We start from the raw sequence: 27,533 nt of genomic DNA on the forward strand, positions 1-27,533 counted from the left end.
ACCGAGGGCAGAGTGTTGAGAACTCTCTCACTTGGTGAGTTTGCGTTGCAGAGATGGGAGGGTCTGCCGTGGTGGGAGGGTAGTGGGCACAGTTTTTTCTTTAAATCATATTCTGCCTGAGAAATGGTGCTGATAGTACAGTTTCTTTCTGTCTCCCAAACATCGGGCTTCTTTCAGTTTTTGCAGTGTTTGTTATTCTTGGTTGAGCCTCTTCGTGAGGTAAAGAACTTTCTGCATAAAAAAAAATTTTTTTTTCACTGTATAGAAAACTATTCTTCTTTGGGGTTTAATTTTTTTTTTATTAATATTGTACAGTGGTTGGCAGAGTGCGCCACGGTGCGTGTGCTGAGGTCAAAGGACAACTTCGCAGAGTCAGTTCTACCTTTCTATTTATACATCATAGGGATGGGACTCAGCCTTGGAGGGCAAGGACCTTTATTACCAAGCCAGCTCAACAGCCTGAAAAAATTTTTCTGAGATCGCCTCCCTTAGAGTTTTTGAAGTGTCGGCAGTTTAAAAGCTTTGAAAATCTATTTTTCTACATCTGACATCTGTGCGTGACAACCCTTTTGGACAGCAGTCAATATTCCCAGCTGGCCTATGTTTACAAAGCAAGGCTCTAAGAGTACACTATTAGGGAGAGAACTTTTTTTTTTAATGATTATATTCCATAAGCATAAACATTTTTCTTCAGTTATTTTAACGATTATCATTTTAGTTTTAAAATTATAATGTAATCACACAATCCCCCTCTCCGTTTTCTTTTCTCAAAATCCTTCATATATTCCTCCTTGTTCTCTTTCAAATTCAAGGCCTTTTTTTTAATTAGTTGTTATGTATATTTCTAAATACAACCTGCTAAGCCTTGTGATTTTACTCGTACACATTTTCAGAGCCGACCATTTAGTGGTGGCTAAGCACTTGTGTGCTCTCCCCTGGAGACGACCGTTTCTCCCAGTCTCAGGATTTCCTAGTTGCCTGTGGTTCATCGTGGAGGCTTGAGGCCTTCTGGGTTTTCTCCTTTCTTCTTTGGCACGTCTGTCATTGCTGTCCTTGTTCAGCTCATGTTTTGGCAGTCACGTTGCTGAGACTTTATGGGGTGTAGATTCTGACATTACTAGGAAATACAACTTCGCAGCAAACTCCCTGATCCTCTAGCGCTTACATCTCCCCCCCCCCTTTCTGCAATGTTCCCTGAGCCTTAGGTACAGGATGTTTTGTAGATGTATCCTTTGGAATTAGTCTCTACAGCTCTACATCAACCATTATTTAATTTAAAAAAAATGATTGCAGCCTACCAATTTAGTTATTTAAATTATTAAATTTAAATCTATTCTGGTTATTTAAAATCACCAGAAGAGACAGCAAAACTAAAACTACGAAAATTGCTATGGCCATAGATTTTTTGCATGGTGAGGGAGAGGTGAAGCTTGAGGGAGAATTCCTCCTGGTCAGGACTTCTAACCTGGAAATTTTAGGATTCCGTAGAAGGGAACGATACAGAATGATAGGAGCTGTCAAAATTTGGTGTACAAATATTGAGTGGGAGCAGGAACCAGTTGTCGGAGAGCAGTTTAGTATCGTGTTCTTCAAGCCCCCTTCCAAGCCCAAGGTCCCATGAGTGATGACCATTGCTCTTGCGATGGAGAACCTTGCCTTCATGACCTGAGCCCTTGCCATCAACAAACTCCTTTCCTTGCCTGATGCCTCCGGGTGTCTTCTCTCCAGATTCCATCTGTGGGCCTTTCCCCCGACTTGGAACAGCTTGAGGTCCTCTAAGTGCCTTGCATGGTGTGCCCAGCTGTGACAGCTATCCTTGTTTGTCAGCTTGATTACACCTGGAGTTACCTAAAACCCCCAAATAGAGTGGTTTAGCTTAATTTGAAATGGGAAGATCTACTTCTAATCTGGATCTTTGAGGCACACATTTAATCCAGATCTTTGATTCAGATTGAACCTGGGCCATGCCTTCTGCTAGAAGCCTATATAAGGGCATGGAAGAAGGAAGCTTTTGCTCTTTGCCTGTTTGCTCTCCCCTCTCCTGGAAGCCGATATAGGGATATGAAAGAAGGAAGCTTTTGCTTTATGTCTGTTTGCTCTCTCCTCCCTAGTAAGTCCATTTCTTCACTGGCAAGTTTACTTCTTCAGGATTCCAGCATATACTGAAGACCAGCAGAAACACTTAGCCTTGTGGACTGAGCCACTCCCGGACTCTTGGACATTGTGTTCATAACCAGCCATTGTTGGATTAGCTGGACCACATACTGTAAGTCACTCTAATAAATCCCCTTTCTATATAGGGAGAGATTCATTCTATAAGTTCTGTTACTCTAGGGCAACCTGACTAATACAGTGGCTGTGAGCATAGGGGCTCACTGAATGCCGTTGTATTGCTGTTTTAATGTATTCAGGAAGATGATAGGCAGACCACCAGAAATAACATAGAATATACAGGGGAACAGCTGATGGTGATTTGAAAAGAAGATACTGGAAATGTCCCCCAGATAGAGGTACCATGCACTGAGGTACCGTGCTTCAGAGCTGACTAGCCTTACAAGACAGTTTGCAATGTATTCTTTTACTAAGACAGGTTCTTCAGTGGCCCAATGTTAGCTAATGTTTCCATGTTGAAACTGACTTCTTTGTCTAGCCCTAAAAACTTCTGGCCTTCGACCCCGTCATCCTTGCTGCTTCTCTTTTTCTCACCTGTATGGTTGATCAGTTGCCAATTGTTTTGTCACTTGTCCTGTGAATGGTCTTACAGTCTTCCCCCCCCTTTCTTGCTTCCCTTTTTTGACTCTAAACAAAGACTTTATGATCGAACATCTAGAAGACAATGAATGACCCTGAGTGGCCAACCTTCCTTATACCCTGCCCCAGTTCTACACACACACACACACACACACACACACACACACACACACACACTGCTGACTCTTTTTCACAGTCCTTTGTAATTTTAACTGTTTTAGGGTGACAGGCACTGCTACCTCGTTATCACCTGTGCCTTTCGCTAAGCAGATTGTTGTTTCAACTTGCATTTCAGAAACTGCTTTAGTCTGCTGTGTCCCCTCAGCTTTCCCATGCATTTGCATTGCTGAGGCTTTGAACCTGCATTTCCCAGGTTCAAAAAAGCAACTTGCAGGCCAAACTTCCCAAAGCTTTAAAAAAGCCACTTCAAGTCCCCCATCCCTAGAAACTCTCCAATCCATAGTCAGTTCACAGGGAGCTGGCTGCATCACCAATGACTTTATCCCAGCTCCTATTGAGTGTGACTTTTGACCTTCTAACGATGTTATAATGCCTTTAGCTTGCAAGGGTCTTTTCTTAGATGAATCATCCTACAAATTCCACACAGTCTGATACACCCACGAAAGCCAGTGGGGAGTTTGGGGGAGCTCAGTGTTCACTGAATGGAAAATTGAGATGTGGTTTGAACCTAAGTATCCCATTGAGATGAATAAAAATTTAATGATATATGCCACAAATGAGTTAATATGACACAATCATTCATATACCCATGAGAACAGGACACAGGCTCTAAGATCCCATTATAACTGGCTACTAACAAAAATGCTTCAGTCCAGGTAGCTGCCATTCCACAAGGAATGATGGTTTCCCAGGGCTAATTCTACATTCCCTTGCTGAAAGGCACCAAGTTCAACATATTTTCAGATATTGCAATTCCAGTCTTAGATACTTGATCTCTGAATAAGTAGCTAATTCAGACACTTTTATCTAGTTTACATGTCTACTTAATCTAGGTTTTCATGGACACTCAAGGCCAGAGGCTGGGAAGAAGTTAACCAGATATGACTGGCAGTGTTTAGCAAAGATGAGGTGACACGCAGGCAGGACCTGATCATCTCTTGGCCTCTTGGCTCAGACCAAGACACCCAGGAGCTGTTACGCCAGTCATTATTGAGCAAAGGAACAATCTAGAATTCTTGAGCTATCTCCAGAGCGTCTGTGCCTAGGTTGTTCAAGGACTGAGGAGAATTTCTCAGACTCCTTAGCTGTGTCTTGCGTTTTGTGATAAGAGCTTGGCACTTAGTTAATATTTTGAACAAAATAAAGAATGAACGCTTTTCTGCATTGCTAAATAAGACAAACTTAATTTCTCTCCTTGCTAATTTCATCAGATAATAGAAATGGCAACAAACTAAACCTACCACAACAAAGAAGTGAAACTGCTAGCCCCACTCTGATTTTTGATCCTTTTACAAATTTTTCTTAGAAAAGTTTTTCTCCACTTACAGAAGTTCTCTTGATTTCTCTGGAAAGACTCTACTTCCTAATGCAGCTGAATAAACTGATCTAAGTATCTAAGTATATAACTGATCTTGTATATAAATAAAGAAGAAAAAATAAAAAGGGATGAAATTCTACCAGGGATCCAAATGTCTTGGTTCATGACTAAAATCCCAGCACTCTGCTAATAAAGAAGGAAGATTAGAAGTTCAAGGCCAGAGCTGAGCTACATAAAACATCTTAAGAAAACTGAGTAGTGATGATAATATTAATAACTATACTAAGGAGAAGGTTAAATACAAACAGTTGACAATGAGCCAGATAAGGAATACACCAGCCATGTAACTGCTCTGCAAACGTGTACTTCAAAAGCGCAGGGGAGGTTCCTCAGAGGAGGTAGCCCTGTAGGTCATATAAACTAGAGAGACTTCCACTCCAGGAACCCTTAGTGGTTTGATGAAATGAATGGGCAGATAAAGTCACGCAGTTTCTAAACCTAAGACCACCTGTCACCTCAGAAGTAATAATGGCAGGAAATGTGCAGAATAACTGATCATTTACAACGTATCGTCCAAGTACCCACAAGCATTTCTGTTCACCTCCCGAGGTTTGGCCAAGAGATCCAGGTGTTAGAGAACCTGGTGATTTCTGGTGTCCACCCCACCACAGTGTAACTAAGATAAAAGTGGACACCCAACAAGAATAGAAGTTAGGGCACTGACTGAGAAAACAGAACTGAATTTCAGAAAGGAGTCTAGAAAGATAGACTGGTCACATGAACGTTTCATTTGTCTGTGTCATCGCAGTGGCCAGGCAGTTGAAGGAGTGGATGCCCTGAAATGGTGAATTTATTCATTTTGGCTGTGCATTCATTCCATACATCCTCCAAAGTCCCCATTCCTTCTGCATATCCTCTACACTCTGCAGACCCTGCTTTCCTAGCTTTGAGAGTCCATGCTTCCTTCATGCTATTGTACTTGATTTTTGCTTCCCTACCTACAAGGGATCTACGGACCTTTTCATTCCTACACCATGGTTCTCACAAAGAACTCAGAAGACAAAGGTCGTATTTGCATTGAGTAGAATTTTAAGACAAGCTGATAAGGGAGGGGCTTATGATGTCTGTGCTGACAACCTTGCAAGCACTGAAAGGGGATCACTCTCCACCTAAGGAAACTCTTGCTTCAGCGTGGGCCTTTGTCTTAAGTCCTAGAATAATGGCAATCTGCTTTGTCACTAGCCCATCCCATCACAGCATTAAGTTACAGGAAGTTCTTTCTAAAGTTTCTGTTTATCTAAAAGAGAAGGAAATCCAACTGGGAGCCAGACTCCTGGGTCATGCATGGGAGCCACCACTTATTGTCTATTTAACAAAATTCTGAGACCCTAAATAAATGCAAAAGGCTTTGGTTCTAATGAGGAAGACTAAGACTAAGTAATGAGCTACATGCTAGCATTAGAGATGTGTAGGATACACTCAAGATACCAAGAACCACATGAAGCAGTTAGGAAAGGTTTGTGTTGAATGTAGAAGAATTTAAGGCCTTGTAACACAACCTATATAATGCCATGCTAATCTTTAAAAACTTATAAAGAAACTGAGGTAAAGTTAAAAGAATATTTAACAAAGTAAAATGAAATTAGGATTTTACAACCACCATGGAAACGACATAGGTTATTGACTGAAGAGGCAAGAGAGGCCAGGAAAGGCATTCAAGGCTGTCTTAAGATAAACTTAACTTGAAAACAATGGCACTTGTGTCTTAAAAGAATCACTCTGGCTGCTGTATTGGTCATCAAATGTCAGACAGCGAGATTAGGTAGGGTCTTGGAATCCTATTATCAGAAAGTTGTAGAAATCATCACAAGAGATGAGAATGATCCCAAATGCTATGGAATCTCTGGGGTGGTGGTAAGCGATTAGACTCTGAATACATAGGAAGAGAGAGCCTATAGGATTAGTTGATAAATTAGAAGTAGAGTGGGAGAAGAAAGAGTGAAGAACGAGTCCAGGATTGATGTTCTTTGCCTCAGCAAGGCTGGTGTAGAGGGAGCCAGGACATAAAAGGGAACCAGTGATGAGGAAGACACTAGGGCAGAAGGAGAAGCAATGAGAGTCGAAATTAAGGTGATGCCAATGAACGGCAGAAAGGGCAGTGGTCATCTAAGATGTGTGGTGGGTGCAGAAGAAAGAGGATTAGAGAAACATAGGCGATGACTCCTAAGGTTCTGGCATAAGGTGCTGTTGTTGTTATTAGGATGATGGGAAATGAAGCACAAAGCTTTTCCAGCTCGCCCATAGCATTAGAAGCTAATGGTCTGTAACCTCGGATTTTGATGGCTAGTGTGTGTGTTTTTAGAGTTTGTGTTCTTACCCATTGCACGGGCCACATGTTCTCTAGAAGAAAGATCAGTGAGACAGGAGTCTGCAGGCTGGAAAGCACCTTCAGAACAGAATCTGCCCCTCAGCTTTCCAAGGAGGCAGTGAGCCAGGAAAGTCCCCTTGGATGGCTAAAGAAGAAGGAGAAGCTGGGTCCGTGACGAGTGACCCAAGAGTCCTTTCTGCCACCACAACTCTGCTGCATGTTGTCCTTTGAAACTCTAAAAAATAAGGATGCTGGCAAGTGGAGAGCCTGCTTCTGTGCACGAAGACAATAACTTTTCAAGTCATGCTTGCATTTCGATAAGGAAGACCACTGTTGTGTTCAGCTAAGGTATAGCATGAGTAGTATACCCTGAGTGTTCCCTGTGCGATATGACCCTTCCTGAAATGAAGGCGAGGATACAATGTACTGCCGACTCACGCATCACTGGCGATATTGCCATTTCTCTCTTCCCTTGGGGCATATCCTTTTATAAAAAAAAAAAAAAAAAACATTTTTTATTGTTTTTAATTTTGTGTGTGTTTGCACATGCGCCCATGGAGACCAGAGGCATCAGCTCCTCTGGAGCTGGAGTTATAGGCAGCTATGAGCTACACCACCTAATGTGGGTACTAGGAATCAAACTCAGATCCTCTTCAAGAGCAGGGCACAGTCTTAACCACTGATTTATCCATCTAGCCCCCCCCCGTGCCATATTCCATCCGCATGATTTTATCTCTAAGTCCCTCGTGAATCCACGTATGTCTTTTGAGCACCTGTGAAGGGGTTGATGCCTTCACACTACTAAATCAACTCCCGGGAACATTTATTTCTACAGTCACTCTTCCTTGCAGCTCCGTGTATTTAAAATATTGGTTTTATTACTGTTCAGGAACGGTGAGGTTGACAGGTCAGAGATGGCCACCACTGATGCCAAGCGGGGCTTGTTGCCCAACCCACAAGGAAGCCAACTTAGCGAGCGGTTAGGAGCGGTAATAAACTCAAACCTGCTTTCTCAATGGTTTTCTAGGGGAACTTATTTGAAGGGGGCAGGAGACGCTGCTTATTGATGGCAAGAGGGTATGTTAGGGTTCTTTTGCAGACAGACCCTCTCTGTGACTCTTTAGGTATATGTTGGTACTGCTTTTTCTTATAAAATCTATTTTATTGTGGTTCCTTAAACCTCTATTTCCCATCCCTCCATCCTCTTCCAACACCCCAACACCAGGTAGGAAAGAAGGTTATTGGGGAGAGGGGCCATAGTTCTCTTTTGACTATTTTCCGCTGTTTAGGGTTGTTGGGTTCCTTGGGGCAATCTTTATAGTCAGGCTATCTCTAACATCTTCTCTTCAAACTGCAACAATAGCAAAGGGAGGTAGGGGAGGAGAAGCAGCCACCTTCTTCTTTTGAGAGGCTCTGGCCCTCTCTGGGCTCTAGCTTTTATACCCTTTCAGAGTCCCCAGAATCAAACTATCCATAGCTGGCAAAGATCACGTCCCTCTCAGAGCCCGCATGAGGTGAATAGTCTGCTGCTGTGGACAGTCTAAAGCAGCCCCATATCCCACACCTGGGGCTAAAACAAAACCATGTTTACATAACATAACTGAGTTTTTAAAGACATCAAAATTTCCACTACATTTATCCCTTTTAATTAAAAAAAAAAAAAGTCCTTTTTCTACAACATGAATGAGACTTTTTGCTTTTTTAAAAGGAGAGATTACCAACAAACCAAATGCTTTCCAAATCAGTGGTCAAGGTTTTCTTTTTCTTTTTTTTTTTTTTTCCTTTTCTTTTTCTATAACCTGATAACTCTCTTGCCTGCTGCTCTGCTCCAGCGGCTTGTACTTTTTTTTTTTGCTGCTGAGCCTCAAGCTAGGACTCTAAAGCTGCTTTCTAATGGTTACCTTGTAAGTTCCTCTTGGACCTGCATTCGCTGGTGCAGTGATGCCCTTTACCACAGCATCTACACACGCTGAGAAGCTTAGACATTCTTGCTGAAAACCCAGTTCTGCCAGAAATGGCTCATTTGCTTCTCCAGCAGAAAGCGCTTCATTTCTCAGAGTTAATGCACTAGCCATTTTGAGCTCTGAGGCTTTTAGTGGCTTAGTCACAATTTTTTTTTTCAAATGACTGAATTTATCACAATTGCAGAACAGACCATTTTGACATCTAAGGCTTTTGGCGGCTACTGGGAAAGCTAATGGTGGTGATCTCATAACTCAAAGCTGCTCCTCTGGCAGCTTGGTTTGCTCAAGATTAATCTTTTTTTCTTCCTGTATGGCCTTCTGCTCCTCTGGCTACCCAGCCTGCCCACGGGCTATGGGAACTTGCCACCAAGAGTGAGTGCAGGAAGGATGGAGAGGAGGCAATTGTGGGAAACTCTGGCTCTCAGTTACCAGGCCTGAACCCTTTTGTTATCCCTTTTCTAGTGGTGCTATTCGCTTGCCAAGAGCCTCCATCTCTACCAGCAAACTCTCTACTTGCACAGCCAATTCTGAAATCCTTTTGAAAATGAGAAAATTGAGTGACCCTTTTTATTTTCCTACTTCATTCATTTATTCTTTTTTGTTTTGTTTTGTTTCTCATAACACTCCATATCCACTCACAATTTTTACAATTGTTCAACCATACTCGCAGTCTTTTTTGAAATTGAATACAGGACAAAGAGAAAGCAAAAACAGAAAATCCCCTCTGGGAGCAAAGCAGGAATGAACCCAGCAGCAGCTACTGCAGTAAACCTTTTGTTGACCTCCTGAAACAGTACCCTGTTTTTATTTTTATTTTTTGTACCTTGCTCTCTCTTACAGCATTAGAAACTAGATTTTCCACTATCCCAAGTCCTACATCTGGGCACCACTTATTGGTGTATATTTTGACTTTTATTTGGGTTCTTATACCTCTACCTCAATTCACCCCAATCCATTCCAACACCAGGTAGGAGAGAAAAGTTAGCGGGGAGATGGGACATAGTTCTCTTTGAACTACTTTCTGCTGTTTTAGGATCTTTGTGTTCCTTGGGGAAAGTCCAATATTCATAGTCATGCTATCTCCAACTTCTCATCAAACTGCAACAACAGCAACCAGGAGCCGTAGGGGGAGCAGCAGCAGCCACCTTCTTCCTCTGAAGAAGCCTGTGTCTGGGCTCTAACGTTCATTCCCTCTCACAGTCCTCAGTATTACACCATCCACAGCTGGCAAAGATCACGTCCCTCTCAGAGCCCACATAAGGCAAATAGTCTGCTGCTGTGGACAATCTGAAGCAGCCCCATATCCCACATCTGGGATTAAAACAAAAACATGTTTACATAACACAACTGAGTTTTTAAAGACACCCAAACTCCCACTTCAGGTGCCCTCTTTCTTGTCCAGGAGAGTTAGGATCTGCAATGAGCATTTCCGAGTTTTTGTTGACAAAATGTCTTAACTACATGATCTGGATTCTTCCATGATTTCTCATAAAAAAACAGCAGTTTCAAAGCAGCCTCTAGTGGATTCTGGATACCTCCTGAAAGCCACCCAACTACTTTGTTATTTAAAGAGCTAATGCCTGGAGTGTCCAGCTTTAGTTCATTCTGCCACTGAAAAGATAGTCTGACATAATTACAAATCTCAGAGGAAAAAAAGCCTTGTGCCACATGGGGAATATCAGGGTTGCCCAGGAGACAGGGAGTTGTCCAAGAGAAGCAAGATAAATTGCGGGCAAGTGTCTGCATTGCTATTTCACCAGAAGAAAAAAAAAGTGAGACAGGAAAAGCAGATTTATGATGAGTTAATATAATTTCTGCTGGCTTTCAGCAAGGATCAGTCACTAGTTTTATAGTGTCTGGTTATGAAGGGTGAGACAGTTGGATAGTGAATCATTATGTCAAGGTCCCCATCAAAGCAGGCCGTAGAGCACTAAGCCTCTCAGTTGCCTGGTTTGCATTTAAGCAAGGTGTCCAGGGCCCATCAATTAGCCAGCCCATCTTAGGACTGGCTAATTTGGAGAAGGTGGTCCATTCAGGGCCAGCAAGCTTTCCGTATACCAAAGATCAGAACCCCCAGAGCCAGATCTGGGGGTTCACAGGCAAGGCACCGACATCTGTGCTCTGCCTGCCTCTTCTTTGCCGGTGCCCTCTCCTCACAGTGGTCCAGACATGCTGCAGGTCTGTTGCTTCGTGCTTCGTCTTTCCCGTCTCTCAGTGCTGACGCCTTGCAGGCTGTGGCCCGTGTTACACAAGGTCTTATCTCTGCTCCTAATTTAGTACCACCTGCCCGTTCAGCTCCTTAACATCTTCTCTCAGAACTCTAACAGGCAACTCAGCTCTGATGCCTATTCCCAGTCTTCTAGTACCTAACGGCTCCATCCCCCAAGCCCAGGAGTTTTCCTGTATGTTTTTTTTTAACCTATCTATACTGTCAGAAACTTCGTATAGGTTTTCTTTCAAAACATAAGCTCTAAGAAAATGGGCTGCTCAGTGAACCCCACAGATCGGGCCTTATTGCTCACATACTTCAGTCCATCTTTTTCCTCAGCCTTGTCTGAAATACCTGGTGTGGCTCCCATCCTGAAATTCAGTAAGTGTGTTAGGGTCCGAGAATCACTGGAGAAAGACCCCAGATTCGGGTAGTAATGCAAGAACAAAGAGTGTTTATTCTGCAGAAGTCGCCAGCATGCTGGGATCATCATTACAGCAAAATGGTGACCCAGAGGTGAGTTCTTAGGCTCAGTTTACAGACAGGGGCTTTGTGGGGTAGCTCATAAACTAATTGATCAGAAATTACATAACGGTATGAGGGGATTCAGGATTGGCTGATTTCTTAGGGATTTTCCCTAGTTACGGGGGACTTTGTAAACACTCATGCATTGACCTTTAATTTGATTGGTTAGGGCCAGCTGCGCTTCGCTTTCGGAACAGTAAGGCCGTGTATTCATAAACACAGCCTTAGACTTGTGAGCTGATGGGTTTTCCAGGAATTCTTTGTTGGAACTTAGACTCAGATACTCAGGCCTAGTCAGACAAAGTGGAGAAAAGAAGCCTGTCATGGTGTCAGATTAGCCAAACAGATAGACACTAAATCTACTCCAGCTTATTAAAATATCAACCAGGCCCAATCAGAATAGATCAGGGTTGTCTGGAATGGTATGCCAGTATACCCCAGACCCCTCAGCTATTGGACCTCGATTGGGATTAGCTACTGTCCCTGGAGGCTACATGACTCCGATTAGAATTGGCTGGCTCCTTGGAACCAAGTCCTCTCAAGTGGAGACCGAAGAACCTAGAAATGTAACAGAGAATCTGTTCCTTCAAAAGAAACAAGTAAAGAGACTCAAGAAGGTAGGTCATAGATCATGAGGCAAGCACCGCCAGCGTGCACTAAACTCCCACAAGCATCGCCCTCTGATTTCACTTCTTAACTTTGTATGATGCAAAGAGATTGGACAAAGTTTAAGTGACTCGGCTCTCCCTTTCTCATCACAGAGGCCACAATAACTGGCAACAAAGTCCTCTGCTTGTCTCTCCCATCTGCAGGTCTGGCTGGCAGGAAAAGGAAAATCCTTACTGTTGGTGAGGAAAGAAGCTGGATGGGAAGTGGTGGGCTCCAGGGTAAAATCCAAGATGGCCCCTGGCGTCTTGCAGGCTGCATCATGTAGTTTAATCAGAGCACCACTTTTTGTTCAAATTCTTTTAATTGTCTGAGTGCATAGCTATTAGAACACATAACCTTTAAGTATGTAAATAAGAAGTTTTAAAACCTTGGGATGGTGAGAGAGCTCGGTGAGTATAGGTGCTTGTTGAGCAAGCCTGGAGACCTGAGTTCTACTCCCAAACCTCACATAAAGGTGGATGGAAAGAATCAACTCCACAAAGCTGGCTTCCATGTGCACACCATGGCACACACACACACATGCCCATATCAATAATAATAGTAATAATAATATATATATTTTTTAATTTCAAAATCTGAAAAGAAAAGAAAATGGAAAGACTGACTGCTTTCAGAGTTTGGAAGACTTACTGTTGCTGAGACAATTATATTCCCCTTGAGTGGAGCTGTGGAGTCTATGCAATTCCTATCAAAGCACACGAGTTCCTTTCATGCAGTGTAGACAAGTCTATCCTCAAATTCATACAGAAATTCAAGGCGGGGAAGGAAAGAAGAAAGCTGAAGGTCTCACTTCCTGACTTCAAACTCACCCAAGGCTACAGTGATCAGCACTGTGTAAGAGGGGACTAGAACAGACAGAGAGCTGAGGAATACAGCTCCGCCTTTACCACCAAGGATGCTGAGGCAATTCTACACAGAAAGGGTAGTTTAAATGTCATTGGAATGTGTGCAAAAGAATCTTATTCATATACGAAAATTAACTCAAAATAGATTGGAAACTTAAGTATGAACAGAACCTATTTAGTTCTTATGAGAAAATGCTAATAGGTGATCAACAAATACGGCTTGTTTATACAATAGAATAACTTTCCATTATGAAAGGAATAAAGTACTGGTATGTGCTGCGCAACAGATAAATCTTGACTTTATACTCAATGCAAGAAGCCAACCACAAAAGGTCAAGGGCTGCTTGATGTCATTTATAGGAAATGTCCAGCACAAGTACTTGACCAAGACAGAAAGCAGATTAGTAACTGCTAGAGATTCTGTGTAAATGAAGGGGAAAAGGGCATTTCTCTAAATGGGTATGCTTTTTCCTTTCAGTGGTGATTAAATTTTGGCAAATTAAAGAGTGGTGTTAGAACCAGGCTTGGTGGTACACACCTTTAGACCCGGCACTCAAAAGGCAGAGCTATGAGTTCAGGGCCAGCCTGGTCTACAAAGAGAGTTCAGGACAGCCAAGGCTACACAGGGCAACTTTGTCTTGAAAAACCAAAAACAAACACTCTAAACAACCACCACAACAAATAGTGGTGTTGCTTACACAACTCTAGGTATATACTAATCAGCCCATTGAATTAATACTGGACTTCTGAGAGTTTGTATTAAGTTGATACAGCCTTCTTTTGTGTGTCAACAATATTTTAATAAAGCTACTAAACATTTGGAAAATAAAACCCTCACCAGATCTCTTCCCTCTACGAGCTCCAGCATCCTAGTGCAGCTCTCACGGTGTTCTCCCAAGCCCGCATGGCCCACTCACTCTTCTTTCCAAAAGCAGCCCATCCTCTAACCAAAGCAGCATCCTTGTCTAAAATGCAAATTAAGTCACCCTGAGAGAGAATCCCTCCACCAGCTGACTGAATTCTCCGAACACCTCTGCTTTCCCACGGCTTAGAAGGACAGCTTTGGATCCATGACTAATAAAGCCTTAAAGTTCTTTCAAGATGAGAGCTGACGGCAATGCGCCTTCCTGTTTGTCTTCAAACATGAGAATTCCGTGGATACAGAAAACCTGAGGTCAGAAGTAAAACAGAAGGAGGAACTGGAGTGAGCCGGAGCAGGCCCCATCATCCTTCCCATCCCCCACAGGCCCCAGAGCTCCACCTGCTCTGCCTAGAGCTCCCAGAAAACACTGAAACCGTCCCTCACCCACCCAGTCAAAATGGCTATCATCAAGACATCAGCAAAACACAGCGGATACTGGCAAAGATGCAGTCAAAATAAACCCTTGCACACTGCTGATGGGAATGTAAATTAATAGGGCCACTATGGATTTCAGCATGGATACTCTTCAAAAAAAAAAAAACCTAAAACTGGAACCACTATCTAATCCAGCTGTTCCCCTCCTCAGAATACACCCAATGGAACCTAAGTCTGCTACCAAAACACTCATTTATCCATGCTTATGGATGTTGTATGTACGTATGCATGTATATATGTATGTGTGTGTGAAATAGAACATCATTCAGCCATAAAGAAGAATTCAGCATAGAAAAAAAAAAATACATGAAAATAGGAGAACTGCTAATGAGGAAGGGTGCAATGAGGAGACGAGAGGCCAATAGGGTAATGGGAATAAATATAATCAAAGCACATTATAAACATATATGAAGAGTCACAATGAAACCCATTGTTTTATGAAACTGATAGCTAATGAAGTTTTTGTAACATGAATGTAAACATTTTCGGCGTACAGATTTTAATAAGCTTCTTTGAGGTATGTGCTAGAAAAAGCAATAAATTATCTCCACTTAATGTATTCAAAACAATAAGAAGTAGTTCAGTCATGGAGGCACCTGCCTTTAATCCTAGTCCCTAGCCGAAGTGTAAGCGGAGCATCAGGAGTTCAAAGTCAGTCTATGCTGCATAGGTAGAGGCCAGCCTAGACAACGTGAGACCCTGTTTCCAAAAATAAATAAATAAATAAATAAATAAATAAATAAATAAAATAACAATTGGAAAACTCATTAAGGGGAGCGTCACACAATGGGCATGTTGGGTCGCAGCCTCAAGTGCTCCGTGCTTTCCTGCTCAACCAACTAGAAAGTATTGGGGTACCCGCTCTGATCCCACCCCCCCAAGTCCCAGTCGGGCTAGAGCAGATGGCTTATTATTTGATAAACAAGGCTGGGGTTCAAGATTTTGATACTGACTAAACTTTAGGATGTGACATGGGAGGCCCATCTGGTGACTGATGAGTTCCATGCTGATCTCCAGAAAGGGCCATGCAAAAAGGAGGAAGAGCATCTTGTTTGAATTCAGAAAAAGTGCCTTCTTCCTCCTTGTGCATATCCTCTTCTCCAGAAAAGGCACCGACGGCCACCGACGGCTTCTTTTCTTGCCATTGCTCCTTCTGCAGTCACCCGTGTCTCCCACAAGATTTGTATCTGAGTCATTGCCGTGCTTGTGGGATTAGTAAGCCCAGCAGAGACTGAGAACGCTCACCAAACCCTGAGAGATGCTCAATTGTCTATTTCAGATTGATACAGACCATGTTCCGCCTGCTACTAATGTTGAGCCTGGGCTTGCAACTTCATCATATACAAGGTAAGAAAGGACAACGGGAGAGGCCTGGGAAGGATAAGCACTGGACATGAGTGTCTACGGGTTTTCTTTGAGAGGGAGAGTGGTTACTGCATATTTCAAGTAGCAGAAAAAAATGCTTCCCAGGGTCAATGGTCCCTTCCTGTCTCCCAGAAGCAGAGAGTGAGAATTTTGATCCATCTCTTCCCCATCACCCAAGGCTTGCAACAAACAGGACCAGTCAGACCATGAGTATCTGAACCGACACGTAAGAAGGCAGTGGATCAATTCCCTTTAACGTAGGTGCCAAGCAGCTTCTTGCTTCCCCTCTATCACAGTGAGGGGACAGTGACCGGGGCAAACGTAGAGCTCTCTGTGACTCACATGAGTTCTTTGAACAAGCAATGGCGGCCATCACTGGCCGTTTAATGTCTTGATGTGGACTGAATTGAAAACTCAGAATCTGTAAAGAGTCCCGATCAACACTGAATCTGAACGCTATGCCTTTGAGCTTGAAGATGGACCACCAACTAGAGGATGTGGTTTAGAGGGGAGAAAGCAGTTTCAGAATTGATTGTTTCCCTGGGGAAGGTATTTTCAGATCGCTGGTGTGAGCCGCCAGGGCTGCAGCACACTTTCAAGAGAAAGCTGGGTGAAAAGAGAAGCGGAGAGGAGGGAGAGGGGAGGGCGAAGAGACTGGATGCTCCAGAACAGATGTCCAAGGCTTTTCCTTGAGAGGAACCACGGGGAAACCGATCCTTTGGCTCTGGATAACCTTTTGATGAGTCGCTTCCTCTCATCTCAGCCTGTCCAGGCGGTTGGACTCACAGTTACTTTCCGGCCTTGCTCCTTCCTTCCCCACAGGCTGCTTAGCCTTGTCTGGAACTAAGGACACATGTTTGGCACATTCTTCTTTGGAAAGACTCTAGTGTTTCGCTTCCTTACTGCCTTCCTCCCAGGCCCCAGTGGAGCCAGCTAAAGGAGCACTTGACGATTTCTGCCTTAAATGAGTAAGAGGTGTTATTTCCATAAAGCCGTAAAGGGACCAAAAAGAAGGTTCTGAAGCCAGAGTTCGTGCCCTGGCAGGCCTGAGGATGTCGGGAGAAGCCTTGAGGAGTGTTTAACCCCTATAGATTAGTGGCTATAGAACTGCCAGGGCTGTCTTTCTTCATGCTTTCTCTTAGGAAAGGCAAGGGCTAAGAAAACTGGGATGGCGGGAGTTTTGGGTTTTTGTTTTTTCTCACTGGGTCTTTCCATAGAGGAAGACTGTTCCTCTAAGAACAGCAGCACAAGACAAATAAGGTCATTGCAACCTCTGAGTTAGGGAGCGAGAGGGACATAGGGAAGCAGGTATGCCTGCATTCGAAAGACGCCTTCTGTCATGCCAAACATTGTACAGGGCAGTTCAGGTACCTCATTCAGTCTTCACAACATTCATTTGGCAAGTAGAGAAACCAAGACTTGGGAAGGATTTTTAATGTGCCTGAGATGACCTAGTTACTAGGTGGCATAGGAAAGATTTGCACACATTGATGTTCTTTCAACCTCCATGCTCTAGCCATGGTGATAGTTGCATGATGTCATTAATGGTGGATACTCTATAAATCGTCTAACTGGGAATGGGGTTTTTACACAATTTGAAAATGGAAACGTATTTAACGCTTATTCTGAGCATTTCACAAACCAGTGTGTGTGTGTGTGTGTAATGAGTTACGTTGATGAATTAATAAAATGAACACCCAAAGCAGCATATCTTGCCTCTTTCCATTATACCAGGGATTCTTTTCTGCTCTTTCTTTGCAGATAATTTTAGTTAAACGACTGTTGAATTAGAATGCTGCCTTCTTGTGTGTTTTAACTTTATCATTAAGTATCTAAAGTGTTTTGTTTTCTAACGAAGCTATTGGAGGTACGGAGAAAACAAAGCTGAGGAGCGGTGATCATTCATTTGGGTAAAGGGGTGGGATATAAAGGAAACTGCGGTATCCTTGTTTGTTTGTTTTTTTTGTTCTACTTTTTAAATAAGAAGTTTGCATGTGGGGTGTTATTTACATATCAAAAACACCATTTTAGGAATATATGAAAGATTTAAGAAAAACCTGAGAGCAGCTGGGCAACAACATTCGCTGTCTGGGAGAACACCCTGGTTACCGTGGTATCCAGAATGAAGACCCCCCTCCTTAATTGCTCTGTGTGCATTCATCTCTGGAAAAGAAAAAAAAGAATTACTATACATGAGTTACATCGGTATGGTTCTTCATTACTCTCTACACATACGCTTCTATTTTTAAATTCAGAAACTAACTCCTAGTGTAACATTTAGTCATTACAGATTAATAGTGACATTAAAACAATTAGAGAAATTGTGGTCTGTTACCAGGATAAATTATTATAAGCATGGAGGTAAATTAATCCCAAACATGCTGCTGCATTTGTGACTTTGTCAGGGTAATGCTGAGTAAAAAGCCAAGCCCAGAAAGATGATGCCCATCGCACACATGAGCCTGGCCTTTTTCATAAGTCTGTTGTTGAAGCGCCTTCAAGATATATCATAAAGCTGAAGTAAGCAAGACATTTAGAGGCACAAGATTCAGTACCAGTTACTTTTGGAGGCAGTAGATGCGTCATTAGTCATATTCAAGTTCTTGGATAGGGGGGGTTCCCTATGCTCGTTTTACTTATGTGAATTGTCTTAACTCTTCTTTACACCGTTCTTCTGTAAAACATACCATAGACACTGAAAACCACCTGAAACTGCAAACTTGACGTGACTTTTGGAAACATCCCCAGATTGCTTCCCAGGGCCCCAGGAGCTTACCTGCTTCAGCCCAGCACACTGCTCATGGCCTTCTTCTTTCTACCCTGGTCTCCATGAGAACAAGTGGCTACAGATCACTAAAAAAAATATTTTTAGGCATTTAGTCGGTATGCATTTGTTATAGATCCCAAGGCAGCACACGGAAGTAACCCCAAATCTTAAGCAACTATATATTTCATACTACAGTTTATTCATTTAGTCTGCCGTTGATGGGCCTTGCAGCTCTTTCAGTCTCTGTGCTAAGTGCACCCCTGCAAGACTGTAAAAATAAACAAACAAACAAAACCCTGACTTATTCTGATTTCATAATCCATTAATTATTAACTCTTTATGTATATGGAATAATTACGGATACATTTTTATATTAAAAGTATTAAGTTTACATTCAGTAAAATTCACTTCTTCACTAAAGAGTCTGTGAATTTTGACACTACATGATCATATAATGGCCTCCACAATAAAAGTGGAACTAGATAGTCTTTATGTTTTATTATGAATATATGTTAATTATATTGCTTAGTGGAATTCACTGTGATATGTCCACACATGTGTATAATATACACTGCAGATACTCTTTCTTATCTGGCTTTTTTTTTTTCTTAGTATAAAGCATCTGAGGATCATCCATGTTGCTTTCTATATCAGTAATTTTTCCTTTTTCTTTTCTTTCTCTTTTTTTTGCACTCATATCAAGTTTATTTTCTGAGACCTTTTTAAATATTTATTTTTATTATTAATAATTAATTTTTAATTAATTACAGTTTATTCACTTTGTATCCCAACTGTAGCCCCCTCCCTCATTCCCTCCCGATCTCACCCTCCCTCCCTCTTCTCTTCCCATGCCCCTTCCCAAGTCCACTGATGGGGAAGTCCTCCTCCCCTTCCATCTGATCCTAGTCTATCAGGTCTCAACAGAACTGGCTGCATTGTCTTCCTCTGTGGCCTGGTAAGGCTGCTCCCCCATCAGGGGGAGGTGATCAAAGAGCCAGCCACTGAGTTCATGTCAGAGACAGCTCCTGTTCCCCTTACTAGAGAGCCTATTTGGAGACTGAGCTGCCAGGGACTACTTCTGTGCAGGGGTTCTAGGCCATCTCCATACATGGTCCTTGGTTGGAGTATCAGTCTCAGAAAAGACCCCTAGGCCCAGATTTTTTGGTTCTGTTGCTCCCCTTGTGGAGCTCCAGACCCTTCCAGGTCTTTCTATCTCCCCCTTCTTTCATAAGATTCCCTGCGTTCTGCCCAAAGTTTGGCTATGAGTCTGAGCCTCTGCTTTGGTACCCTGCAGGGCAGAGCCTTTCAGAGGCCCTCTGTGGTAGGCTCCAGTGTCCTATTAAGGTAGGCGCTACATTTTGTTGATCCATTTCCAGGTTGGAGGGCATTTAGGCTGTTTCCCATTTCTAATGATTTTAAATAAAGTTGCTATTGTAACTAAGTTTCTGCATGGACATACATTTTAATTTTGTTTGCTACACTGAATTTCTAGATCCTATCACCCTTGTCAATAAATGTATAGGAAATTGTTAGACCATTCTGTGGAAGTTGTTCCAACTTTCCATTGCCATCAGCGGTGTCTGAGAGTTTCAGTTATTCCCAGTCTTGGCATTGTTTTGTTATTCTGTGTTACCCCAACAGATGCATAGAAATACCTTGCTGTGGTTTTAGTTTGCAGTTTTCCAGTGACCAACAATGCTAAGCACATTTTAACGTGCTTACTGGCCAGCCGTTTATCTACTTTGGTAAGGTGTGTGCGGATCATGTGACAATTTTTAGTTGGCTTCTTTGTTTCCTGATAAAGTGTTGGGTGTTCCTTATTTATTCGAGATATAAGTCCATGATCAACGTTTCATGTGTCACACTTTTGACTCCTTATCTAGGATCTCCCAGCTGCTCAAATTAAAATGATTTTTTTTTCTGAACATTTTGTAGCCATTCACTTTACATTTAGCTTTGTAATCAGTTTTGAGTTATTGTTTATAAAGAGAGTGGGGTACAAGTAAAAGCTCATTTGACTTTCACATTACCAGTGCTCACACATCCCAGCCCCACTGTTTTAGGGTCTTCCTTGTCTTCACGTGGAAGCACCTTTGGCTCTTGGTCCCAAATCAATAGTTCATATTTGTATGCGTCCATTGATTCCTCCTTAGGTTAATTTTGAGCTCTCTTCCATTGAACAGTAGAAGTTTACATTTTTTTAAGCCCATGGCATGTGCCATGCCTTTGTCAGTACCCTCTTCTCTTGATTACTGTAACTTTACGAGTTGATTTATTTTCATCTTTTATTGCAAAATCTAAAACTATCTTGTAATCCTGATATGCTTAAGAGATGGTATTTATTTTTGTACTTATGTCATAGACAGACACAAAATGATTCTTTCTCTATCGTTGATGTTTCCCGCTTTCATCAGCCTTCACCTTCCAGATGTGGGTGGGAACAGGTAGGGATAGGGAAAGGTGGAGATTGACTGTGATGTTACTTGAGATGCTCTCATGCAGAGCGCACTCCAGTCTTTCCAGTTTCCAATGACTGTTGATGCATACGAGCATGGTGGCTAATAGTGATTAGTAACCTGATATTTAGAGCCCCCAAGGAAATATGCGTGTAAGTGTGTCGGTGAGGGTGTCTCCAGAACAATTTAACTGGGTAAGAAGGACTCACCTTGAATGAGCATCATGCCAGGGGCTGTAGTCTTGGACTGAATAAAAATGAGAAAGTGAGTTGATGCAGGCATTCATCAAGAGAGGAGAAAGCACATTGAATGCCAGCCTTCATTTCTCTCTGCTTCCTGACTGAACATGGAACACGACCACTCTTGCTACCATGCCTTCCCTGCCATGATGGGCTGTGCCCCCTCAAACTGCGAGCCAAGGCAAGCCCTTTCTTTCTGACATTGCTTCTTGTCAGCTCTTCTATCACAGCAATAATACAATGAAGGAATGGGATCTGGCAAGGGGAGAATTTCTAAAATAAAGGGTGTCCCATGCAATGCTCACACGCAGAACAGGGCAAGAGCCTAACACACAGAACAGTTTTCTGAAGAATGGCAGCTGCGTGAAAAGCGCTCTCGCCCCACCTCACATTTTTAAGTACACTGTGTAGGAAGAAAGAAAACAGTAAACTTCTGTTGTTATTTCAATGGAAAGAAAGTTTGAAATTAGCCTAAGGAGGAAACTATCTTGGGAAACAATGCAAATGATCTGTTTTGTGTTTCCTGGAGATGTGACAGGTGCCAGCTGTCATCAAGGCCTGTTTGCAAATAAAATGCTAAGTTGACCTCAGAATCTTCAAAAAGACCCCCAGAAGTATCTGAGTTGGGCATCCTTTGTCTGATCACTTCAAAAGTTCAGTTCCAAATTGAACTTTCTACTGCATGGCAAATGAAATATAAAACACATCTACTTCACCCCAAAGCCAAGAGCATTGCCCTCTCATGCTGGTAGAGCTGGTAGGAGCTGGTAGGAGCTGGTTGGTAGGAGCTGGTAGGAGCTGGTAGTATCACAGCTGAGTCATCTTAAGCAGAAAGATGAACACAAATTGTAAAACAGAGATGAATTTGAATTCCAGTCCCTCAGCCACCACTCACTCACTGGCCTTAAGCAAACTGTGTCCTTCTTAAAGCCTCCATTTCCTTACCTGTTACGTATGGACAGTATCTCCCACTTGCTTTGGAGGGTTGACAGAAGAACCAGCTAAGATGGGGATATTAGAGTCCCTTTAGTATCAGGATCATTGTGTTAAAGAGAGGCTAATTATCCCTTTTTCCCAGTTACACCAACGGCCAAATCTGCTTCACGGGTTCTGAGTCTCTAGGTCCGGGGTAAGCCTGAGAGTCTGCATTGCTATTCAGCACTCAGGTAAAGCTGAAAGCAACGTTTTGGATGGCAAGACAGTAAAAGGTGTTTGCAATAGCAGATGTTTGATTTGCCTAATGAGAGTTGTTCAATACTGCGTGCGAGTCAGAAACTCCCAGGAAAGCTGCAAAATGGATGTCTGCTCTACTCCAATGTCTTTGCTATGGTTTGGATATGTGTTCCTTGGAGGTTCCCGTCCTGGGGCTTGGCCTCCAGTGCAGTGGTGTTAACTTGGTGGAAGCTTTAAGCCATTCGGTCTAGCAGAAGGTAATCCCAAGTGTCCAATAAATGAATGACATCTGTCTTGTAAGAGTGAGTAGTTAAATGGGAAGACATCCCAAGAGTATGGCCGTCCTTTCTGCTCCTTCACCAGGTTGTAACAGGCAGAGCTATACAGTGGCACCAGGTTTCTTGGGCCCTCCACCACCAGCATCCTGAGCCTCATTATAAGGCACACCGCCTTAGGTGTTTTGTTGAAACAACACTGAAAGGGCTGAAGCTGTGTGTCGGAAGACTCTCCTGTCAGGCCAGCTGCCTTCCGTTTGGTTACTCTAACATGCCGACAGCCTTGAGGAAGAACTCTCTACAGAATTGATTACAAGTGTTTTCACTTCCTTTGTGATTCACAAAGAGTCGAAAGTTAAAGCATTGCAGAAGTATGTTGAATCTCGTAAACTACCCATTTTATAATGCATAATCAAGCCCGTAGCTTTGCTTGTGTTGGAAGCTGTAACTGAGGTGAAATTAGTCTAAATAACAACTCTGTCATTCTGAGGCATTCCTATGCATGAATTATGTTGGTTGATTGTTCTTTCCTCTTGTGAACGTTAGCCTCCCAAAAGAGTCTGCAAGGTAAACAGCTTATTTTTAAAGCTTGAGGCATCCACTCTGCAAGGCAGAGAGGGGGAACGGTTGAAAAGAAAAGAGAAGCCATGTGTTTATAAAAAGTTGGGGCAGTGATGGGGGAAGTTCTGCTGTAATGACACGGGGAGTTCCAGAGGAAGTCAGAGGCCTGCTCTTGCTCACGAGAAGAAAGTATAGAGTGGTAAACACATCTCCACATTCACCCAGCCCTTCTTACGCAGACACACGACTAACCTTCTTCCTTGCATACCCCTGTCTCCCCCTCTCCACCCCTCTCCCTGCTTTCTGTTTGGACATCTAATTTAAAAGGGGGAAACTTACTTTAATAGCAGTAAATTCCAAAACTGAGTGCACAGAAGGTAGCTAGTGTACTTTTCAATGAATGATAAATAATTATGATCTCCCCCAGGGCAGAGAGTGAATTTGGTACAAAGTATCTCTTAGTTATAAGGGAATGAAGGCTTTAGAGGTGATTTCTGTTTTAGCCACTTTTCTCCCTGGCTGTGACAAGGTACCTGACCAAAGCAACTTCAGGGAGAAAGGGTTTACTTTGTTTCACAGCGTGAGAGGATGCGGCCAGTCATGGTGTGGAAGCCATGTGGCAGGAGCAGGAGGCCCCTGGTCACACTGCATGAACTCACAGTCTGAAGGTACAGCCCATCGTGGCAGGGAGGCACAGCGGCAGGAGTGGGGGGGGGGGCTGTCACAGTCGGGAAGCAGAGAGAGATGGATGCTGGCGCTCACCTCACTTTCTCACTTTTACTTAGGACCTGAGTCCCTGGGGAGGTGCCACTCAGGTGGATCTTCCCTGCCCAGTTAAGCCTCTCTGTGAACCCTCTCACAGACATGCCCAGGGGTTTATTTCCTAGGTGTTCCTAAATCCCATCAAATTGAGAAGATTATCACAGTTCCCAGAATAATGGATCTTATCACTGAGAGAGTCCTGTTATGGAAACTATGGGTAAGGTACATAAGAACCTGTTGTTTCAGCATGCAGTGGATTCTAAAGAATGGGATTGTAAAGGAATTCCTGAGCTACAGCATCCTTCTTCCCTAGGGTGATCTTAGGGTCTTCTCAGCCTGACCCAGCAAGGGCACCATGATTAGCAATGCTTTGCATAGGAGAACAGACCTTAGAGCCTTTCTCCTGGCCCCGTTGTATAAACAAACACTGGGGAAACACTGGGCATATGTGCGTCTTCTCTGTACCACAGATTGTTCTAGTTGTTTGTCAAGGCACAGAATGGAGACAACAAACTGGCCAGCCACTTTTGGTAAAGCTCATTTGTGCAAGCTACTGTCCAGTATGCTGGGTGATAACCAAGGTTCACTCCACAGCTGAGATTAACATGCTATATAGCAGAAATATAGCAAAGCAAACTTTGTCTGATTTTTAACTTCTAAGGTTTGAAGGCTGACAGAAGGGAACACTTCGGATTAGAAGAGACTTGGAAGCTGAGTGTGGTACCACACTCTGACCACCCAGAAGACTAAGGCAGAAAGGGCTTGAGTCCAAGACCTTCCTGGGCTATGTAGCAAGGCCCTGTCTCATTAACAAAGACAGTCTACAAGAGAATTGTGGTGTATGAATCATCAAGCAGCAAAAGTTACCCAAAAGTTACTCATACTGTGGAGTCAGGCCAGAGAATGGACCGCCATCCTGGTTAGTGAAAATGTAAACATCCTAGCTTGCCACAGTGCTGGGGCACACCTAGAATGTGAGGACTTAGAGGGCTGAGGCAGGAGGAGTATAACTGAACAGCCAGCCTGGGCTACACAGTGAGATCCTGTCAGTGAAACAAGGAAATGAGGGAGGAAGAGCCAGAGAGGAAAGGGGAAGGGAGGATAGAAGGAAGAGGGGCAGGGACAGGCTCTCCTGTCTAATAAAGAATTACTACTTTCCCAGGAATTAAGCCGTCACCTGGAAGGATGTTTTCTGAGGGCCTGCTAGCTGCCGGATGTGCCTGATTATGTGTGTTACACCTTGTTGAGGTTTTCTCACAGACCCAAGAGATGGATAAACCCTGTTAAAAGAAAACAGACAGAGTCACAGGAGTTAAATGACAGGACCCTGCCCAAAGGTTCCTAACTCATCCTGATGTTGTGGGGATTTGAACCCAGGCTCACCTGCCACCAAATGAAAATATTTAGAAAAAGCCCACAAAGATTCGATGATAAGATTATTTTCTTGTGCGAATGAATGAAAGGGATCTGTCGGGTATAATTTGATCCAATCTTCTGTGAGGATTCCGAAATAATTTCAAGGTGTTTCCACCCCTCCCTCACTGGGGTACCCATTTATTACGGATGGATGTAGCATATAGTTTTTCACACTCTACAAAGGCAAATGAAGGCAAATACTGCCTTCATTGTTTCTGCTCTGTTACAGAGCTACTTAAATCAACTTGGCTTTTAAAATACAAGCAAACAGGTTACTCTGAATTGGCCGAAAGCCAGCAACACACTAGTAAAACAGAGGCTAGGAACAAAAGCAAACACTGAAAATAAAGCAGCCTTAGCCAGTTCTCTGCTGATGCTATTGATCTTCCTGGGAGCTCCCTGCTTGGCAAAAGAAGAAATGTCCACTCCAAAAAGAATCCAGATGGAAAATACATAGTTAAAGCGAAGGGTTGAAATCAAATTGAAAAAGGGATAGATTTATTTCTAAATAATTCAACTCCCTATAGCCTTGGGTTTTGACCCACATAAAAATATCTTGCATCTCTCTGGTAAGATATACCTTACAGTTTGGAAAATACTTCGAATAGAAACGACAGCTTTTCAAGTTAAACACCAATGGGCCCCAAATGGTAACCATATTACATTCTTGGAGCAAATGTCCTTGAACAAAATCATAAAATCCTAATGACAATACATGTTTCAGGTCTTGTATACAGAATTAAATAATATAGTTACAAAGTACCTTGCATGGAACTTGGCCTGTAATAGCTAAGCATAGTTCCATTTTGTTTTCCTTCAAATTTGTTGATCCAAAATAACGAACATCTACAGTAGGTCTGTATGAACTGGTGACTAACAGCGCGTGAACGTTGGAGAAATCCTGGACCCGTCTTAGCTGTGCACCCTTAGGCAAGTAGCTTAACCATCTGCACCTCCTTTCATTTTCTAAAGGGAAGTAGCAACGCTGTCTGTCTCACTGGCTTCCAGAGGGACTAAATGAGGTGCTGGAGTACCTAAGAACTCTGTCAGAGGTGGGAGGTATCCTTACTACCACTGCTTAGAGGCAGTGATAGCTGGCAAAGTGAGGTAAAAACTGACTTCCTACAAACTAAAGAAAATCAGCCCAGAGGATAGGATATAGCGACAATAAAGAAGATGGAGGCAGACCTCAATGGGAGGCGGCCTAAGGAAAGGCCGTGGTTTTGTAAGACGGATGCTCTGCATTGACTGTAGGGCCCTGAGGAGCTAGTGGGAGACGGTGGGGGCCAGCGGGTCTGTCCGTCAAAAGCTCCTGCTGGGAGTTGAGGAGAAATGGGAACGGAGATCCGATATGCGCGTGGGAAAGTCCACAGGAGAGAAAACCATCTGTGCCTGGTGAGGCCAGGGCTCCACTGTTTCTATATGTGATGGGGGAAGGGAAGAGAGGAGCCCCCCTGGAATGCCCAGAGGATTGCAGGGGTCCCCTGGAAGATGAGGAGAGCACAGCTCTCACTTTAGAAGAACCAAAAATGTGCCATAAAAGCAGACAACAGCAAGCGGTGTGTCCCTTTCAGCTTCATTCACGGTGATAGCGCCTAAGGAGGTGTACACCGTAGAGGTCGGCAGCAACGTGAGCCTGGAGTGTGACTTTGACCCCGGGGAGTGTGCTGACCTGGAAGAAATAAGAGCCAGTTTGCAGAAGGTAGAAAACGACGCCCCTTCGCAGAGTGAGAGAGCCGCCCTGCTGGAGGAGCAGCTGCCCCTGGGGAAAGCCTTATTCCACATCCCCAGGCTCCAAGTGAGAGACGCCGGGCAGTACCGCTGCCTGGTCATCTGCGGGGCCGACTGGGACTACAAGTACCTGATGGTGGAAGCCAAAGGTGAGTGTCTCCCGCGATAGCTGCGCACAGCAGCGCTAGCTACTCTCGCGAGAAAGCCGGAAACCAGGTTTAAAGAGGCACCTCCTTTCAGAGGCCCTCTGCGGTAGGCTTCTGTCCTGTTCCCTGCTTTCTCCCTCTTCCAAAGTCCATCCTGTTTGCCTTTCTGAATGAGGATGGAGCATCTTACCCAGGGTCCCCCTTCTTGCTTAGCTTCTTTAGGCGTACAGATTTTAGTATGTTTATCCTATCTGATAGGTCTAATATCCACTTACGAGTGAGTATATACCATGTGTGTCTTTCTGCTTCTGGGATACCTCACTCAGGATGATCTTCTCTAGTTCATACCATTTGCCTGCAAATTTCATAATTTCCTTGATTTTAATTGCTGAGTAGTATTCCGTTGTGTAAATGTACCACAATTTCTGTATCCAACTCTACCCAGCAGGGTATTAA

General features: G+C 43.3%; 1 protein-coding gene and 1 long non-coding RNA gene across 2 annotated transcripts in view; one reads left to right on the forward strand and one right to left on the reverse strand.

The window, feature by feature from the left end:
• Positions 1 to 14,548: 14,548 nt before the first annotated feature.
• LOC132655304 (uncharacterized) lies at positions 14,549 to 27,005 on the reverse strand. Its single transcript, XR_009593145.1, has 5 exons — positions 26,873 to 27,005; positions 24,962 to 25,064; positions 20,984 to 21,020; positions 18,328 to 18,404; positions 14,549 to 17,714 (listed from the first exon to the last, which is right to left on the reverse strand). It is a non-coding gene; the product is annotated as an uncharacterized LOC132655304 (long non-coding RNA).
• Positions 15,455 to 27,533, forward strand: part of Pdcd1lg2 (programmed cell death 1 ligand 2) — a 43,987-nt gene continuing 31,908 nt past the window's right edge. The window contains exons 1-2 of the mRNA XM_060388203.1: positions 15,455 to 15,533; positions 26,775 to 27,080. Of these exons, the coding sequence (XP_060244186.1) occupies positions 15,479 to 15,533; positions 26,775 to 27,080 (361 nt within the window). The 5' untranslated portion in view covers positions 15,455 to 15,478. The remainder of the gene's footprint in view (positions 15,534 to 26,774; positions 27,081 to 27,533) is intronic.

This window comes from Meriones unguiculatus, chromosome 1, assembly GCF_030254825.1.
Source record: "Meriones unguiculatus strain TT.TT164.6M chromosome 1, Bangor_MerUng_6.1, whole genome shotgun sequence".
NCBI classification, from domain to species: Eukaryota; Metazoa; Chordata; class Mammalia; order Rodentia; family Muridae; genus Meriones; species Meriones unguiculatus.